Genomic DNA, 18,193 nt, shown 5'->3' with positions numbered 1-18,193 from the left:
ATGCTGGAGTAACTCAGCAGGACAGGCAATATCTCTGAAAAGAAGGAATGGGCGATGTTTCGGGTCGAGACCCTTCTTCAGACTGATGTCAGGGGAGTGGGCGGTACAGAGATAAAATGCAGTCAGAGACAGTAAGACTGGTAGGAGAACGGGGAAAGGGGAGGGGATGGTGAGAGGAAAAGCAAGGGCTATTTGAAGTTAGAGTAGTCGATGTTCATACCGCTGGGGTGTAAGCTACACAAGCAAAATATGAAGTGTTTTTCCTCCAATTTGTGCTGGGCCTCACTGACAATGGAGGAGGCCCAGGACAGAAAGGTCAGTGTGGGAATGGGAGGGGGAAAGTGTTGAGCAACCGGGAGATCAGGTAGGTTTAGGTGGACTGAGCGGAGGTGTTCAGCAAAAAGATCGCCGAGCCTGCACCTGGTCTCGCCGATATACGAGTGGACCAGGTGTGGACCAGCTCTGTACCGCCCACTACCCTGACATCAGTCTGAAGAAGGGTCTCGACCCAAAATGTCACCCATTCCTTAGTTACTCCAGCATTTTATGTCTATCTGCAATTCATCAAGATTATGACTGATCTATCTCAATACCATTTTTCTGCATCATCCCCATATCCTTTGATTCTCATACCACCAGAAATCTGTTATGTTTTGAGCACAATGACTAAGCCTCCATATCGATCCTACTAGGGTAGTGAATAATAACATTTCAAACTCTGCAGGAAGTAATTTCTCCCTATCACGATCCTAAGTAACTGACCTCTTTTTATAAAACTATGATCAACCCTTCTAAACTCAATAGCCAGAGGAAGTAATCTTCCCATTAAATCCTGTAAGAATCTTAAGTTTAAACAAGATCTCCTAAACCTTAGTCATGACTTTACTCAGATCATCAGTCAAATGCCGAATGGGTTACATAACATTGTGCAACTTTTCTATGTTCTTAGGTCTAGTTCAATTATTAGATGGAACATAGATAAAAAAGAGGTCAATGACATTAGCAGGCTATACAGCAATGAATTACACACACAAAAATCTTCCGAATTGTGTTAAAGTAACAGAGGGTAGACACAAAATGCTGAAGTAACTCAGCAGGACAGGCAGCATCTCTGGAGAGAAGGAATGGGTGACGTTTCGGGTCAAGACCCTTCCTCCGACATTCCTTTGTGTTACAGTAACAGAGGATGATGAGCTACACATTTTAGTTGAGCATCAAACTAGTAGAATGCAACAATTCCCTAGGTTATTTGAGGGTTCTGTTCCCAGAACTTTCTTAAACCGGTTTCTCCATGTCAGAAAATCCCTTTTCTGTAGCTACTCATATCGTCTCGCTCTAGATAGATGTGCTATATGTCTTTTATTTTATTAAATAACCACCCCAATGTTATCCATTATCAAACTAATGGAATATATAATGTATCCAATCAGTGACAGAAAATTTATATTATTACTAGTTTGAAAAATGCTTTTTTCAAATGAGAAGGAGGGAGAGGGAGGGAGAAAGAGAGAGAGAGAGAGAGAGAGAGAGAGAGAGATGACTTTTCAAGCTGATCTTTCAAATTAATGAACTACATAGCTAACAAAGTAATGTTAGAAAAAGCTCTAATTTAAATTTGCGAGACAAACTTTAACTTTGTGAAGAAGGAATTTTCCCTGAATTAAATGTCCTGAAAAATAAAAATTCTCGTTATTGATTCCAATAAAACAAATGTTTCAAATTATTGCAAAGTTGCAATTTAAAATAAGCTGAAGTGTACATTTCTTCAAAATAGCCAGACAGCAAATTTAAATCATACTGCCTTAACGTTCAAGAACTCGCCTTTCTTGTGGAACTGCAAACCAATATTCTGGCTGCTTCTCCCTCTTCACATATTGGTGTATTGTCGTCATGCTATATGACACAAATGACTTTCGCATAGGTTTCCCAAGTTTAATGCAAAGGAACATAGGTGGTTTCTTGCTCTTCTCTTCCTTTGATGGAAGCATGTCTAAAAAAATTAAAGTAAGCAGTACAATTACACGAGAAAATGAGCATCTTTGCAATGGTGTTGGAACAACAAAGGGTGAAGACATACAAATCTTAATATATTTTGTTCACCCAATGATGAGCATCAATCTAAGCGAATAGGATATTGAACAATATAGCTAAAAGAGTAACCAGAAGAAAGAAAAGGTTGAGATTCAGATTAGTCAGTTTAACTTTTAACTTCAAAGTTGATACTTTCTTTTGGAAAGAGATAAATAATATTAGATCATGCTACTCTGGCTTCTAATTATCTTCCTCTCAACCAGATACCCTTTAAAAAGTAAATGATGAATAGAAGTTTTGGTCACATTCTTCTTTAGTTTTCCTCTCACACTGCCGTGAAACGCCTTGGAATATTTTAAAACTACAATTAGGGCACCTAGTCATTATCATTGGAAGATGATGATAAAATTCCAACAATTTTTTCCATAAAGCAAATGTGAAAATACATTTCTCTTGTATTTTCAAAGAAATGCAGGGAATTTGTAAAGAAAGTTTAAATGCACTTTAGGAAAGGTTTGAAGGCTTTTATCAAATTAATTCCAATGATATGAGACTAATTCTGTGGATATACTGGAGAAGCTGAGGTTGTTCCTGAAAAAGGGAATACTTACAAGGAATTGTGTAGCAGTGTTTATATCATGAACAAGAAAAAGAGCGTATATAGAAAGAAACTATTCCAGCAGTGGAGGAATGAAGATCTGAGGAGGAATGGAATGGAAATGATCGACATTAGAACCAACGGGTTTTTTCCCTCCATACACACAATGTGATGCGAGGAGGAATTGCCAGGTGAAGGCAAATTTAATTGCAGCATTCAAAAAATTGGATAATCTGAAATGAAAGAAATTAGGACAATTTGGAGAGTGGGGAAGTGTAACTAGTTGAATTATTCTTGACAAGCCAAATAGCCTCCTCCTGCACCATAAACACTCTGTGATAAGTGCACGTCCAGCAAATAAGAATAAATCCCATCTATATTGGACAATTACCAAAGAAGACATTTCAAAGTTCTTACCAGTTTAGAAGAATTACCAGTCTAGTAAAGCAATGTCAAGCCATTGGGTGATACTAGTGCATATGACACTGTGGATTATGTTTTAAGGAGCATCTTAAAAAGGAGGGGAAAAAATCATTCCTGTAATTAAGGCCTTGACAGCTGAAGAGGTGGCCTCTAATTGAGCAGTGATTAAATTCAGAGACGTGCAAGAGTTGGGAATAACAATGTAAATATCCAAATAGTCTTGGGTTAGAGGAGATTATAGAAGAACATCAAAACCTTGGACAGATTTGAAACAACAAAGATTTTTTATATACTGAAATGTGGTTCAACTATGAGGCAAAACAAAGAATTAAATCAATGGGATAAGTAAGGGAGGCTATTTGGGTGGAACTGAGAAATGGGAAAGGGGTAGCAACACTTATAGGGGTAGGGGTGTATTATAGACCGCCAAATGGGGAGCGAGAATTGGAAGAGCAAATATGTAAGGAGATTGCAGATATTAGTAGTAAGCACAAGGTAGTGATTGTGGGAGATTTCAATTTTCCACACATAGACTGGGAAACACATTCTGTAAATGGGCTGGATGGGTTGGAGTTTGTAAAATGTGTGCAGGATAGTTTTTTACAGCAATACATAGAAGTACCTACTAGAGAAGGGGCGGTGCTGGACCTCCTGTTAGGAAATGACACGGGTCAGGTGGCAGAGGTATGCGTTGGGGAACAGTTCGGGACCAGTGATCACAATACCATTAGTTTCAATATAATTATGGAGAGGGTCAGAACTGGACCTAGGGTTGAGATTTTTGATTGGAGAAAGGCTAACTTTGAGGAGATGCGAAAGGATTTAAAAGGAGTAAATTGGGACAGTTTGTTTTATGGGAAAGATGTGGAAGAGAAATGGAGGACATTTAAAGGTGAAATTTTAAGAGTACAGAATCTTTATGTCCCTGTTCGGTTGAAAGGAAATAGTAAAAATTGGAAAGAGCCATGGTTTTCAAGGGAAATTGGACACTTAGTTCGGAAAAAGAGAGATATCTACAATAATTATAGGCAGCATGGAGTAAATGAGGTGCTTGAGGAGTATAAAGAATGTAAAAAGAGTCTTAAGAAAGAAATTAGAAAAGCTAAAAGAAGATATGAGGTTGCTTTGGTAAATCCAAAGGGTTTCTACAGCTATATTAATAGCAAAAGGATAACGAGGGATAAAATTGGTCCATTAGAGAATCAGAGTGGACAGCTATCTGCAGAGCCAAAAGAGATGGAGGAGATATTGAACAATTTCTTTTCTTCGGTATTCACCAAGGAGAAGGATATTGAATTATGTGAGGTAAGGGAAACAAGTAGAGTAGCTATGGAAACTATGAGATTCAAAGAAGAGGAAGTACTGACACTTTTGAGAAATATAAAAGTGGATAAGTCTCCAGGTCCGGACAGGATATTCCCTAGGACATTGAGGGAAGTTAGTGTAGAAATAGCAGGGGCTATGACAGAAATATTTCAAATGTAATTAGAAACGGCAATAGTGCCGGAGGATTGGCGTACTGCGCATGTTGTTCCATTGTTTAAGAAGGGGTCTAAGAGTAAACCTAGCAATTATAGACCTGTTAGTTTGACGTCAGTGGTGGGCAAATTAATGGAAAGGATACTTAGAGATAATATATATAAGCATCTGGATAAACAGGGTCTGATTAGGAGCAGTCAACATGGATTTGTGCCTGGAAGGTCATGTTTGACTAATCTTCTTGAATTTTTTGAAGAGGTTACTCGGGAAATTGATGAGGGTAAAGCCATGGATGTTGTATATATGGACTTCAGTAAGGCCTTTGACAAGGTTCCTCACAGAAGGTTGGTTAAAAAGGTTCAATGGTTGGGTATTAATGGTGGAGTAGCAAGATGGATTCAACAGTGGCTGAATGGGAGATGCCAGAGAGTAATGGTGGATGGTTGTTTGTCAGGTTGGAGGCCAGTGACTAGTGGGGTGCCACAGGGATCTGTGTTGGGTCCACTGTTGTTTGTCATGTACATCAATGATCTGGATGATGGTGTGGTAAATTGGATTAGTAAGTATGCAGATGATACTAAGATAGGTGGGGTTGTGGATAATGAAGTAGATTTTCAAAGTCTACAGAGAGATTTATGCCGGTTGGAAGAGTGGGCTGAAAGATGGCAGATGGAGTTTAATGCTGACGTACATGGTAAATGGTAGGGAATTGAAGAATGCAGGTGAACAGAGGGATCTTGGAATAACTGCACAGTTCCCTGAAAGTGGAATCTCATGTAGATAGGGTGGTAAAGAAAGCTTTTGGTGTGCTGGCTTTTATAAATCAGAGCATTGAGTATAGAAGTTGGGATGTAATGTTAAAATTGTACAAGGCATTGGTGAGGCCAATTCTGGAGTATGGTGTACAATTTTGGTCACCTAATTATAGGAAGGATGTCAACAAAATAGAGAGAGTACAGAGGAGATTTACTAGAATGTTGCCTGGGTTTCAGCAACTAAGTTACAGAGAAAGGTTAAACAAGTTAGGGCTTTATTCTTTGGAGCGCAGAAGGTTAAGGGGGGACTTGATAGAGGTCTTTAAAATGATGAGAGGGATAGACAGAGTTGACGTGGATAAGCTTTTCCCACTGAGAGTAGGGAAGATTCAAACAAGGGGACATGACTTGAGAATTAAGGGACAGAAGTTTAGGGGTAACATGAGGGGGAACTTCTTTACTCAGAGAGTGGTGGCTGTGTGGAATGAGCTTCCAGTGAAGGTGGTGGAGGCAGGTTCGATTTTATCATTTAAAAATAAATTGGATAGTTATATGGACGGGAAAGGAATGGAGGGTTATGGTCTGAGCGCAGGTATATGGGACTAGGGGAGAATACGTGTTCGGCACGGACTAGAAGGGTCGAGATGGCCTGTTTCCGTGCTGTAATTGTTATATGGTTATATGGTTACTATAAGAACACACTTACAGAAGTTTATAGGGAATAAAACGGGGTCAGATTCCAACTATACATATGAATTACCAAGCTTGATGGCAATCTAGGCATGGTAAGGGCTTCAGTAAGGGCTTCACAAGGTAAAGAAGTTTAGAGGTCATGTTGCAGTTGTATAAGGCTTTGGTGAGATTGCATTTAGAGTATTGTGTTCAGCGGATCTGAGCTATAGGGAGAGGTTGAGTAGGCTGGGTCTCTATTCCTTGGAGCGCAGGAGGATGAGGGGTGGTCTCATAGAGGTGTATAAGATCATGAGAGGAATAGATCAGGTAGATGCACAGAATCTCTTGCCCAGAGTAGGGGAATCGAGGACCAGAGGACATAGGTTCAAGGTGAAGGGGAAAAGATGTAATAGGAATCTGTGGGGTAACTTTTTTACACAAAGGGTGGTGGGTGTATGGAACAAGCTGCCAGAGAAGGTAGTTGAGGCTGGGACTATCCCAACATTTAAGAAAGAGTTAGACAGGTACATGGACACTACAAGTTTGGATGGATATGGACCAAATGCAGGCAGGTGGGACGAGTGTAGCTGGGACATGTTGGCTGGTGTGGGCAAGTTGGGTTGAAGGGCCTGTTTCCACATGATATCACTCTATTACTCTAAGGGGCTAAGATAGAGATGTTCTGGGGTAATAATGGTTGATCTTAAAGTTGCCAAGAATCCATGTTCTAAAATTGCACTTACATCAAATTTGAGACCAATTTCAAATTTTATTAGGAAAAAGACAAAGACAATAGCATAAATAATTGATAGCCCTTGCTTTCTCTCTCTCTATCCCCTTCCCAGTTCTCCCATTAGTCTTACTGTCTCCACCTACATTCAATCTTTGCCCCGCCCCCTCCCGACATCAGTCTGAAGAAGGGTCTCGAACCGAAACGTCGCCCATTCCTTCTCTCCAGAGATGCTGCCTCACCTGCTGAGTTACTCCAGCATTTTGAGTCTATCATAAATAATTGAGACATTTAAACATCTAGTTCGAGATGAGGTACGAACAATTAAAAAACTTGAGGCAAAAAGATCAAAGGATGAATTGGTGCGATAAATTATGTCTTACAGTGAACATTTGGAAAATTATGCCAATATTTTGGATTATTTTACAGAGGAGCATCATGTAGATGAGAAAGAGTAGGTGAGAAGAAAATAGATTTGAGAAACCAGATATAAAGATGTAGTTGTCCAAAAATTAGCAATACTAGTGATTCCCTGGCAATGAACAGATCACTCATAACGGAAGGCAAGTGCAATACCATCAAGCCACAAAGACATGTAAGAAGAGAATGGTGTGGTCAACCACATCAGGTTTGCAGAATGGTCAAGGTGGAAAAGGATGGATTACCTTAATTAATGTCACATTGGATGTCACTAGTGACTGATCAGAGTTTCTCCAGTTTTGTGGCAGAGCTGGAAACCTGGTTGGAAGGATTCAAATAAAAAGTTTCAAGAAAAATAGACATGCATTTGGGAGGCTATATGTCCAAGAGGGAAGGAATGCTGGAGATGGAACAGCAGGTTAAAAGAATGAAGGGTAGTTGCTTTTTTTTAATTAAAGGGGTGATGACAGCAGATTTAAAGATGAGAAAAACAATATTTGTGGAGAGAAAACATTGATAATCAGATGTTGCTTGTATTGGCGGACTTTAGTTATGGGGAAAAAGATTGGATCAGCTGGTCTTGCTTTCCCAGGACCGAAGGAGGCAGAAGGGCAAACTAAGAGAGGAATTTAAAATAAGAAGCATAATAGGATAGTCAGAAACTTTTTCCAATGGTAGAGATTTCAAAACAAGAGAGTAAAGGTTTAAACGTTTGACCCTTCTATGTTGAAGGGAGGAAGGAGGATTTGAGGAAAAGGTCTATTTTCACGGTGATGGTGGAATGAGGATTAATTACTATGTTAAAGAGGCAATTAGACAAGCACTTAAAGAGTGCTATCGTGAGCTTAGAAGGATATAATAGAGCTATCATGAGCATAGAAGGATATGTATCTAAAATAGGCAAATGGGATTAGTAGAGATGGGCAAAAAAATGTCGGCATGGATGGGGTGGACTAAAAGGACAATGTTTGTGCTGGACAAGTCTGTGACATCAAGTGAGTTAGAGAATTGGAGTAATTTAGACATTGGTCAACAGATTTGTGGACAGGTACTAGGGAACTGGAGACGGATCTGATGAAAGTAATGAGTTTGCAAAGGGCACAAGTAGTCAAGGGAGAGCACTATGGAATACAAGAGCTTGGGACTAGAAGAGAAACATTTGAATTTTTGCCTTGTCGGCTGAAAGTAGATGAAGTGACTGAGGCAGCAACATAAATAATCTTAATCCCAGACATCCATGAGCTATCTGAAGAAAAGTGGAAGCAGAAATTTAGGGATAGGGCAAGAGATAAAGAAGGATGTTAGGGCATCCAGTATAAATCTCTGGTGCCCAAACTGGAATAGTGAGAAATTTTGGCAGGTGGCAGCTTCAAAATCTGTGTGTGATTCAATCAGATCTGATAAACAGCTGACAGTTGCCCTATTAATTCAACCAAAACTGCAATCACTGCAATGCTTATTCAAAAAAGTGACAAAGCATGATGAGCCAGACAAGCATTTACAGTGCCTTCCATAATGTTTGGGACAAAGACCCATCATTTATTTATTTGCCTCTGTACTCCACAATTTGAGATTTGTAATAGAAAAAGAATCAGGTGTGGTTAAAGTGCACATTGTCAGATTTTAATAAAGGCCATTTTTATACATTTGGTTTCACCATGTAGAAATTACAGCAGTGTCAATACATAATCCCCCCATTTCAGGGCACCATAATGTATGGGACACAGCAATGTCATGTAAATGAAAGTAGTCATGCTTAGTATTTTATTGCAAATCCTTTGCATGCAATGACTGCTTGAAGTCTGCGATTCACGGACATCACGCTGGGTGTCTTCTCTGGTGATGCTCAGCCAGGCCTGTATTGCAGCCATCTTTAACTTATGCTTGTTTTGGGGGCTAGACCCCTCCAGTTTTCTCTTCAGCATATAAAAGGCATGCTCAATTGGGTTCAGATCGGGTGATTGACTTGGCCACTCAAGAACTGACCATTTTTTAGTTTTGAAAAACTCCTTTGTTGCTTTAGCAGTATGTTTGGGATCATTGGCTTGCTGTAGAATGAACTGCCAGCGAATGAGTTTTGAGGTATTTCTTTGAACTTGAGCAGATAGGATGTGTCTATACCTTTCAGAATTCATTATGCTACTACCATCAGCAGTAAGGATAGGACAGGATAGGAATACTTTATTGTCACATGTGACTAAGCACAGTGAGATTCTTTGCTTGCATACACAATGTATACAAATAGCAGCCACCTACGGCGCTGACTTAGTTACAAAGCACGTCGGCTCCCCTTTTTTCTCCCCCTTCCCCCACCACAGCAGTTCCCCCACGCCGGGTCCACATTGTCCTTTGTTCTCCCCCCATTGTCCATCCCCTCTCTCCTCCATTGTTCTTCCCATCCCCCCTCACAGTGGTTCTCCACGCTCTCATCGACCGTGGATCGACCCATGAGGCATCGCCGCCGTCGCAAGACTTCACCACCGCCGAGGCCCCATCGTCGCTGCTCACCGCTGAGGCCTCACCCCTGTCGACGCCCCACTTCACGCCTCCGTGGTGCCGACCTGGGCTCCAGCCGCGGGCTCCGTCGGCCGCTTCGCTCGTCCCAGGCTTCTACCCACGAGGCCCCGGCCGGGCCCCGAACCGGGCCTCTACGTGGTGATCCGGGAGGCATTGAGACTGCGGCGCCTCAATAAAGGCCTCCGGCTGTGTTCCCAGTCCACAGCCGTCCCCCGTCGGGAAGCCTTCTGTATCAATTAAGATAAGCTTTCATCAATGAAGATAAGTGAGCCAGTACCTTCAGCAGCCATACATGCCTCTGTATTTCTGTGCATGAAGTCTTCTGCAGACAGTGGTCATTGACAAATCCACACCCAACTCCTGAAGAGTGTTTCTGATTTGTCAGAGAGGTGTTTGGGGATTTTTCTTTATTATGGAGATAATTCTTTTGTCATCAGCTGTGGAGGTTTTCCTTGGCCTGCCAGTCCCTTTGTGATTAGTAAGCTCACCTGTACTCTCTATCTCCTTAATGATGTTCCAAACAGTTGATTTTGGTAAGCCTAAAGGGCCTGTCCCATGAGCATGCGACCTGTATGCGGTAAGCGCGACCTAAAGGGCCTGTCCCACAAGCATGCGACTCCATGCGGCAAGCGCGACCTAACGTGGTCGCTTGAGCCGTACGGCCTCGCGGGGCCGGTCCCACTTCGATCGCCGGAGCCGCATGGAGTTGTGCGGAGCTGGCCCCGACATCGCGCGGGACTCCGAAAAACTGACCGTTTTCAAAAATTCTGCGCGGCAATGGCATGCCGGCCCGTAGCCGCCTCAACGCCGTACGCACCGCCTCGACGCCGTATGTCACGAGCGAACTTCCGCGGACTTCGCTCGAACTTCATGTCACTCACTCGACCACCGCGTGGCTCCCGCTTCTGGTTTGGTCGCGCTTGCCGCATGCAGTCGCATGCTCGTGGGACAGGCCCTTTAGGTCGCGCTTGCCGCATGGAGTCGCATGCTCGTGGGACAGGCCCTTAAGGAATGGCTGATCTCTAACAGTTTCTCAGTCTCATAATGGCTTCTTTGACTTTTATTGGCACAACTTTGGTCCTCATGTTGATAAAACAGCAATAAACGTTTTCAAAGGTGATGGAAAGGCTGGAGGAAAGAGTAGGTGCTGAGAGCTCTCTTATACCTGCTTTAAGGAGGCAATTGAACACACCTGAGAAATTACAAACAAGCTGTGAAGCCATGTGTCCCAAACATTATTGTGCCCTGAAATGGTGGAGAAACTATGTAATTTTTACATAGTGAAACGAAAATGTATAAAAATACCCTTTAATAAAATCTGACAATGTGCACTTTAACCGCATGTGATTTTTTCTATTACAAATCTCAAATTGTGGAGTACAGAGGCAAATAAATAAATGATGGGTTATTGTCCCAAACATTATGGAGGGCACTGTACTTTTTCAATGATTCCAACAAAATTGAATATTTGCTATTTACCTTCAATTGGTCCTTTAAGTTTGTTAAAGAATGCTTGAATTTCTGATTGACAGCCAGCTTCTTCATTATCTTCATTCAAAGATGATTTTGTACTCGTGTCTGGACCAATATCAGATGGAAAATCCTGCATTGTGGGAACCTTGCTCCCTTTGCTCACGTACTTTTCTAGGTAGGTTCCCTTTGCTGTTATATCACTGTTGAAGGTAATTTCACTGTCCCCAGAAATACCATGATCTGAAGGAACACCAAATATTAAAGATGGACTTTCAGAAGAATGAATACACATTTTTGAGGTGGGTCCCAGTAACGATTTTTCAAGTATAGTTTGTTGGTCATTGGTCTCATAATTTTTCACAAGTGAGGCATGTTTCATACACTCCACAGCATCAGACATATCTGTAGCTTCCTCCTCAGTAGTGGAATCATCCTTGTAATAACCATGGCTTTTCAAGATAGAGCGAGTTGCAGCCACTTCTGACTTTCCTTCAACTACATCTCTATAAATACCATTTGCAAATTCTGCAGCACTTTCCTCTTTTACCGGGGATGATGCAAGTTCAGTAAACAATTCATCAGATGTATCTTCCATACTTTTGCGGAGAGGATAATGGTTTTCTGAAGAATCATGATCCTTCACCTGTCGATTTTTACTCATGGCCTTGAAACGATTAAATGGATTTAGATCCTTTTCAGCTGATAGATCATCCCAATCTCCAGGCCTATACAGGGGAGAGAGATCCTTTGGTACATCACTGTCAGGATAAATGATGCAGGCATTTGGGATGTTAAATAAAAAATAAAAATGAACACAAAAATGTTGAACAAAATCTAAAATCTTGAAATGAAATCAAATGTAATGAAGAAAATAATATAAAATATGCAATTAAAATGTAGCAAAGGTGTTAACAAATATCAGAACGTTTGGTACTCTTTAAACAATGAAATCATAGGAAGGTAAAACAAATTCAAAATTGTTAATTTTATAGTTTTAAAGCATTCAGGCAAAGTAAATAGCAATGCAGTGAATAAACATTTTCAATGTTATCTTATATCTATTAAAACTATGTGTGTGTGTGGGTGAACGGCATTTTGCATTTGCAACGTATCTCCTCGAAAACCAGACGCAAAAACGCGGAGATTTTTACAATTTCGGTAGGGATTTATCTTATGAGTTCAGAAATCCACTCCTTGGTCAATTAAAGCCCCAGATTTTGAATAAAATTGATCACAAAACTCACTTAAAAAATATATATAATCGCCGCTTGAGCTGCTGATGTCACAATGCCCACATTCCCACCAATCGAGGCCCACCTGCCCGCTCACTCCAACCCCCCCCCCCCCCACACCCCCGTTCTCAAAATGCTCTGCAGCTCAGGAGGTCATCGGAGGTCACAGCAGGTTACAGCTGGTCACCGGAGGCCACCGGCTTGCTTCTGAATTCTGAATGGCTCAATTCCTCCGTTGATCGCAGGGACACAGGGAATCGTCACGCGAGAGCTGCCAAGGCTCGCTGCCCGCTTGCAGTAGGCCCCGTCCGAGCCGCCCGCTCACCAAGTTCAGGTCCGCCCTCTCCCTCTCTCTCCCCCATCCTCTCCCCATCCTTCTTCCCTCTCCCCCTCCCCATCACCCCCACTCGCCCTCTCCCCACTCCTCCCCCTCCTCTCCCTTCCTACCCCTCCTCTCCCCCACACCCCTCATCTCCCGCCCCTTCCCCTTCTCTCTCCACACACACCCTCTCTCCCCCTGCCTCTCCCCTCCTTACCCCTCCCCACTATTCCCCCTCTCCCCACTATCCATCTCCCTACCCCTCTCCCCTTTCTTCCCCTCTCCTCCTCCCTCCCCCCTTCTCTCCCCCCCTCACCCCTTCGCTCCTCCAATCCGTACCCCCCTCACCCTCCACTCTCACCCCTCCCCCCTCCCTTCCCCCCACCTCTCCCCCTCCCTTCCCCCCACCTGTCCCCCTCCCTTACCACCCTCCCTCGCCTCCTCCCCTCCACCCCCTCTCCCTCTTGCCCCTCTCTCTGTCTCTGCCCCTCTCTCTCTCTGTGTCTCTGCCCTCACTCTCTAGAAGCGCCTGTGAGTTGGGGGCTATGCGTCAGTAGATAGGGCCGTAATGGGGTAAAAGGAGCAAATTAATAATATTAATATAATATCAAGGGGGTAGTTAGCGTGTTTGCGGGAGGGGAGGGGGGTAGTTAGTGTGTGTGAAGCCGCATGCTGCCCCCCCTCCCCGCAACCGCACGTTGGGGGAACACTTGGTCTAGTTAGTTTTAGAAAGAGCAATGTAATTTTCTTTGTGGGAGATTTAATACTTTTAGTTTAAATCTCTGTACGTTTTTGAGACACTTTGGCTAAGTTTAAGTATGCCTGATCAAATAATTTATATATTGCACTACAATTTTACAATACAAGGCATGCAAATATACAAAAGCAAAATACTTTTCCCAACTGAAATAGTTATTACGTTTGTCTCAATGTAAACTACTTACGATGGAAGAGCATCTTTAATCTTCATGTGTGAGATATCATGGTATAAGGCAATGGATATGACTTCTTCCATGGGACAAATTAGTCCGTATTCCTCACATCCATTTTCAATTACAAGGGAATCGGATTTATGTGGATCAAACATTATATTATTTGGAGTGACAATCATAACTCCTCCAACAACTCCCTGATGAGAGGGGAAACATTACATGCAATTAGATGTGCAACAAAAGGGAAATCTAGAAATGATTCAGTTACAGCTTTCATTTTATTAAAAGCAAAGTTATGTACTATAAATTTCACATATCTTCACATAAAAGGTAATGGTCAGAGACAGTTATGTAAGAAAAGGAAGATCTCACAAACGGCAATGATATGTATCGATTTAAACATTTTTTGGTGCTAATGGCCTAAGGAGATATCATGCTTCAAATAGCACAATGGGAAGGAACACCCCGCTAACTCTTTAACAGAGGCAGTAAATGCACATTTCATTCAACACTTGATACTGTATTCTCAACACAAAACTCACACAGCACTGTATTGAAGAACTTTGATAAACTACATGAAGTAGCCTGAAATGAGACCATCAAGTAAGTCAAAGTGAAATTGCTCAGTGAGGTAACCATAGGTGTATATCCAACAGTTGAACTCCATATGACATAACATATGAAAGAATATATAACTCAGAGACAGAAATGCAATGATAAAGACATACTGCTGGAGTAAATGTAGCAAAGTTGTGAACAGTTCTGGACAGTGAATAAAGTTAGCTGGAGTGACGATAATGGGCATCCATACAATTGGTTTCAGCCACAGCTCAGATGGCAGTACCTTCACCTCAGTCAGATTTTTGTGGGTTCAATCTTCAACGGTTGAAGCACAAAACTTTGGGGCAACTCTGAAGTGCAGTACTCAGTGTGCTCCATTGTCAGTGGTGCTACTCTTCTGATGAGCCAATAGACCAAGACCTCTGCCTGCCCTCTTGGCCAGATGTAAAAGATCTCATAGCACAAAAAACAGGGAAGTTATCTGCAGAACTCTAATAATCCCATTGCTGTCCGTAACACTTAGTCTATAAATTCTTATATTATATTAGTAACTACATTTCCAAAATTTAAAAATCAGTAAAATGATTCAGCAAATCCTAAAATTGTGAAAGACAAGTGCAAATCTAAACCTCCTTTATCTTTCAGTGTTGCACATTTCTTTTTCATCCAATATTGACTTTTGCTTGTATATTTTACATGCTCACATTTGTGTACTGAATGTACTGAAAGAGATAGTACATTGGTAGATTGGTATATTGATAACAGAATGTAGGTCAATATATCCAGCATAAAGTAGCCAGCCAAATTGATTTTCTCTATAAAACATTGACTAAAGAATCAACAGAACAAGACATTAATTTCAACCACCTCCCCCTCATCTTCTAAACGAATAAGTATACAGTGGTGTAATCAATATTTTGAAGAAAGGGGATTATTGGGCATTTTTACTGGTATTTTCCACTTTAAATATTGAAAATAATAAAATAATCTTGAAGATTATTGGTGAAGAATTCAGTGATAGGTTTAGAAATGTTATTATGATCACAATATGTGGATAAGAGTCATGCAGGAGAGTCACGTGATCAAGATTTTGCTCTGTGACATCTGTATAGTAGTTGGTATGCAATGGCTACTTCATGTTAAAAGAAACCACCCGTGGATATCTTCCACTCCACAATAAAAAGCTTGGGTTTCGAAAAGTTAGGCCCACTATGGACAATTCCAACAGAGAATTGTACGCTGTTCAGCCTTTCTCACTCAGGAACTTGGACAATTTGATATTGGCACCACCAGTGATTTAAACATAACAGGTAGAAGATGGTGTCATTAAAGAAGTAGACAGTTGGCACACTTTCTTCTTCAGTAGGGCCAAGCCAAAAAACCTCACAAATTACCCTGTCAGCCTCCACCTGTCCCATCTGTGCAAGAGGCTGCAGCTCCCCAATTGACTTCAGTCACATCATAACCCACCAAATAAGAGTGGAAGCAAGTCGCCCTCAAACCAGTGTCTGCCTAGAAGAAAGAAGGCACCAAATCTATTCCTGGGAAAGAGATGTAAAAATATTGTAAGTAAATAAAAGGAAGTGCAAAATTATTTTAGAAATTCAGTTTTATCCCAATGGAAACATGAAACAGAAATTGACAATGGAAAGACTATAGTAAACCTGTCACGGGCATTAGGATTTCAGACAGACAACTTACTAAAGTCTCAGTTCTCACCAAAAATGTAGGGATAATTCATGGATTATGAAAAAAAAATGTGAACTGATTAGAAATTAATTGTAGTGGTTACCTCGCCATCTGTGATGTATCTGCAATTCATTTTCAAAAACTTTTCTGTAAGTGGTTCATCATCTTCTGAACCAGATGATGTTACTCTCACAATAGGTTGTGAATGCACTGATGAGGAGAGGAAATTCCGAGCAGTTACTTTTCTTGGACGATCTGCATCCTGTAAATGATAGATTGGTCAATTAGGCATACAAGTAAAATTACCAGATATATCTCTCGATTTAAATGGCTCCACAGTAGGTAATATTTGTACGTTGCAGCTAATATCTGTTCAACTACTTTTTTACATTAAAAATTATGATCTAACAACAGGAAAATTTATCTTCAGAACAATCTATTGCTTAACAGCTCAATACGTACTGGAAGTTTACCATACTCTGTATCTGATGAGGGAGGAGTCAGCAGGCTTCCACAGACTGGGGAAATTGCTGCCGCAGCAGGTGGTGAATCTGGAACATACAAAGTCTGAAAGTACAAAAGGAACTTTGAATTTAAGCAACCTCCAAATTAATGTCAAGTATTAAATTAGCTTAATTGTATTTTTTCTGATATTAGTGAAGCCATACCTGACCAGGAACAACAACACGACTGTAAAGTTTGTTCATCTGCACAAGTTCATTTGGAGTAACATTGAATTTCAAAGCTATGGTGTTCATGGTGTCTTGGGACCCAGCCTGTATATTAAAAACAAAAATAATCAAAAGTCAGTCAATTTTATTCGTCACATGCACCTGATGTGCAGTGAAATGAATTTGCCAGCAGCGATACACTTAAAAAGAACACACAATACACAATAGAATTTAACACAAACATCCACCACAGCATTCCTCACTGTGGTGGAAGGCAACATTGTTCAGTCAGTCCTCCTCCTTTGTTCATCCGTGGTCGGGGCCATGAACCAGAGCTGCCAAGTTTTCTCAGAGCATTTCCGTATTCTAGTACCTGAAAATCAGTATTTTGCTGAGGAAATCAGTATTTTTACACGGTGCCATTTTGCTGATTTTTTTTTTTTTATGTGCAGTCATACCCATGTAAGAGTACAAGAATGCATAACTTTGCTACCAATTGACATGTCTTCTACGCACCTTACTTGACAGTGCATTCATTGCCATTTCTTTGTATACTGCTGTTTGAACGGCTGCTTCCTGCTTTTAGCACCAGATGATGATGTAGAAGCCATTTTGCATTTTTAATCCCTATTCTTTCTAATCTTGTCACGTCATATCCCTCGACTCACAACAGCTTTGCATCCACCACGCCACGTGGTACGTAATGCGCGCGAGCGCCCGTGAAGCCACGACCAAAGATCAAAGCCATAGTACGCTATGGGTAATTTTTCGCGTCATCTTAATGTGCTCGCGATTACCGTCATGGCGTCCACATCTACAGCTCACTGATTGAATGATACAGACATCCTGACTGAAAATCAGATCCTTCCGATCAATTATTTTAGGATAAGCCTTTCCAGAGAACATGCTACTTTTTACTTCGCCCATTTTCAAAATATTCATTCATGGGCGGAAATCGCTTTTAAAACATTTCCTCCCTCCCTCGCTCTCTCCCTCCCTCCCCCTTTCCCTCCCTCCTCCCACCCTCTCTCCTCCTTCCTTTTTTTTCCTCCCTCCCTCTCTTATTCCCTCCTTTCCTCCTTTTCCTTCTGTCCCTCTCCTCTCTCTCTCCACCCCTCCCTCTCTCCCTCTACCCCTTCCTCTCTCACACTCTGCCATCTTTTACCGTTCTGTAAAATCAAGGCCAATCCCAATGTAACTGCAATCCCACTGGTAACCTTTCACCACTAAGCTTATCCAGAATTCTACCACTGCCTGAAAAATAAACAAAGGCTCAACTGAAATTCCACTGAGAAAGAGAATTCCGAAGACTCTTTGTTATACGAGAATTTTCCCAAACAGTCTGTGACCCATAGCGCTGTGGCCATAGCACTATGTGTAAAGCCCATAGTGCTCCAGCTGGTAGCAATACATTCCCAAAGCGCTGCAGCCGACAGCTCTTCGTTTAAATTCCCACACGCTAAACTGCTCTGTTTAAACCTGGAGCGGGACAGCGGGACTTTTATTTATATGTAAATCTGAACTGCTGTGACATCTGGTCAGAGTTGGAAACAGTAGCTATTGAAATCACACAGAAAGAGATAGTACATTGGTAGATTGGTATATTGATAACAGAATGTAGGTCAATATATCCAGCATAAACATTATGGATAATCATGAATGTTTCATACAATAAAGCTGATTTAAGGTGC

The 18,193-nt window shown here is 41.5% G+C and overlaps 1 protein-coding gene across 1 annotated transcript in view; it reads right to left on the bottom strand.

Annotated features, from left to right (window-relative positions):
• Nucleotides 1-1,877: 1,877 nt before the first annotated feature.
• The window catches only part of LOC116973292 (nuclear receptor coactivator 7-like), a 71,372-nt gene continuing 55,056 nt past the window's right edge, over nt 1,878-18,193 (bottom strand). The window contains exons 5-11 of the mRNA XM_033021211.1: nt 16,500-16,607; nt 16,294-16,398; nt 15,935-16,093; nt 13,594-13,778; nt 11,105-11,856; nt 7,354-7,426; nt 1,878-1,990 (exon numbers count right to left, since the gene is read on the bottom strand). Of these exons, the coding sequence (XP_032877102.1) occupies nt 7,380-7,426; nt 11,105-11,856; nt 13,594-13,778; nt 15,935-16,093; nt 16,294-16,398; nt 16,500-16,607 (1,356 nt within the window). The 3' untranslated portion in view covers nt 1,878-1,990; nt 7,354-7,379. The remainder of the gene's footprint in view (nt 1,991-7,353; nt 7,427-11,104; nt 11,857-13,593; nt 13,779-15,934; nt 16,094-16,293; nt 16,399-16,499; nt 16,608-18,193) is intronic.

The sequence above is a fragment of the Amblyraja radiata genome, chromosome 5 (genome assembly GCF_010909765.2).
Source record: "Amblyraja radiata isolate CabotCenter1 chromosome 5, sAmbRad1.1.pri, whole genome shotgun sequence".
NCBI classification, from domain to species: domain Eukaryota; kingdom Metazoa; phylum Chordata; class Chondrichthyes; order Rajiformes; family Rajidae; genus Amblyraja; species Amblyraja radiata.
Note: the sequence above shows the minus strand (reverse complement) of the source record. Positions and strands in the feature narration are given on the sequence as shown.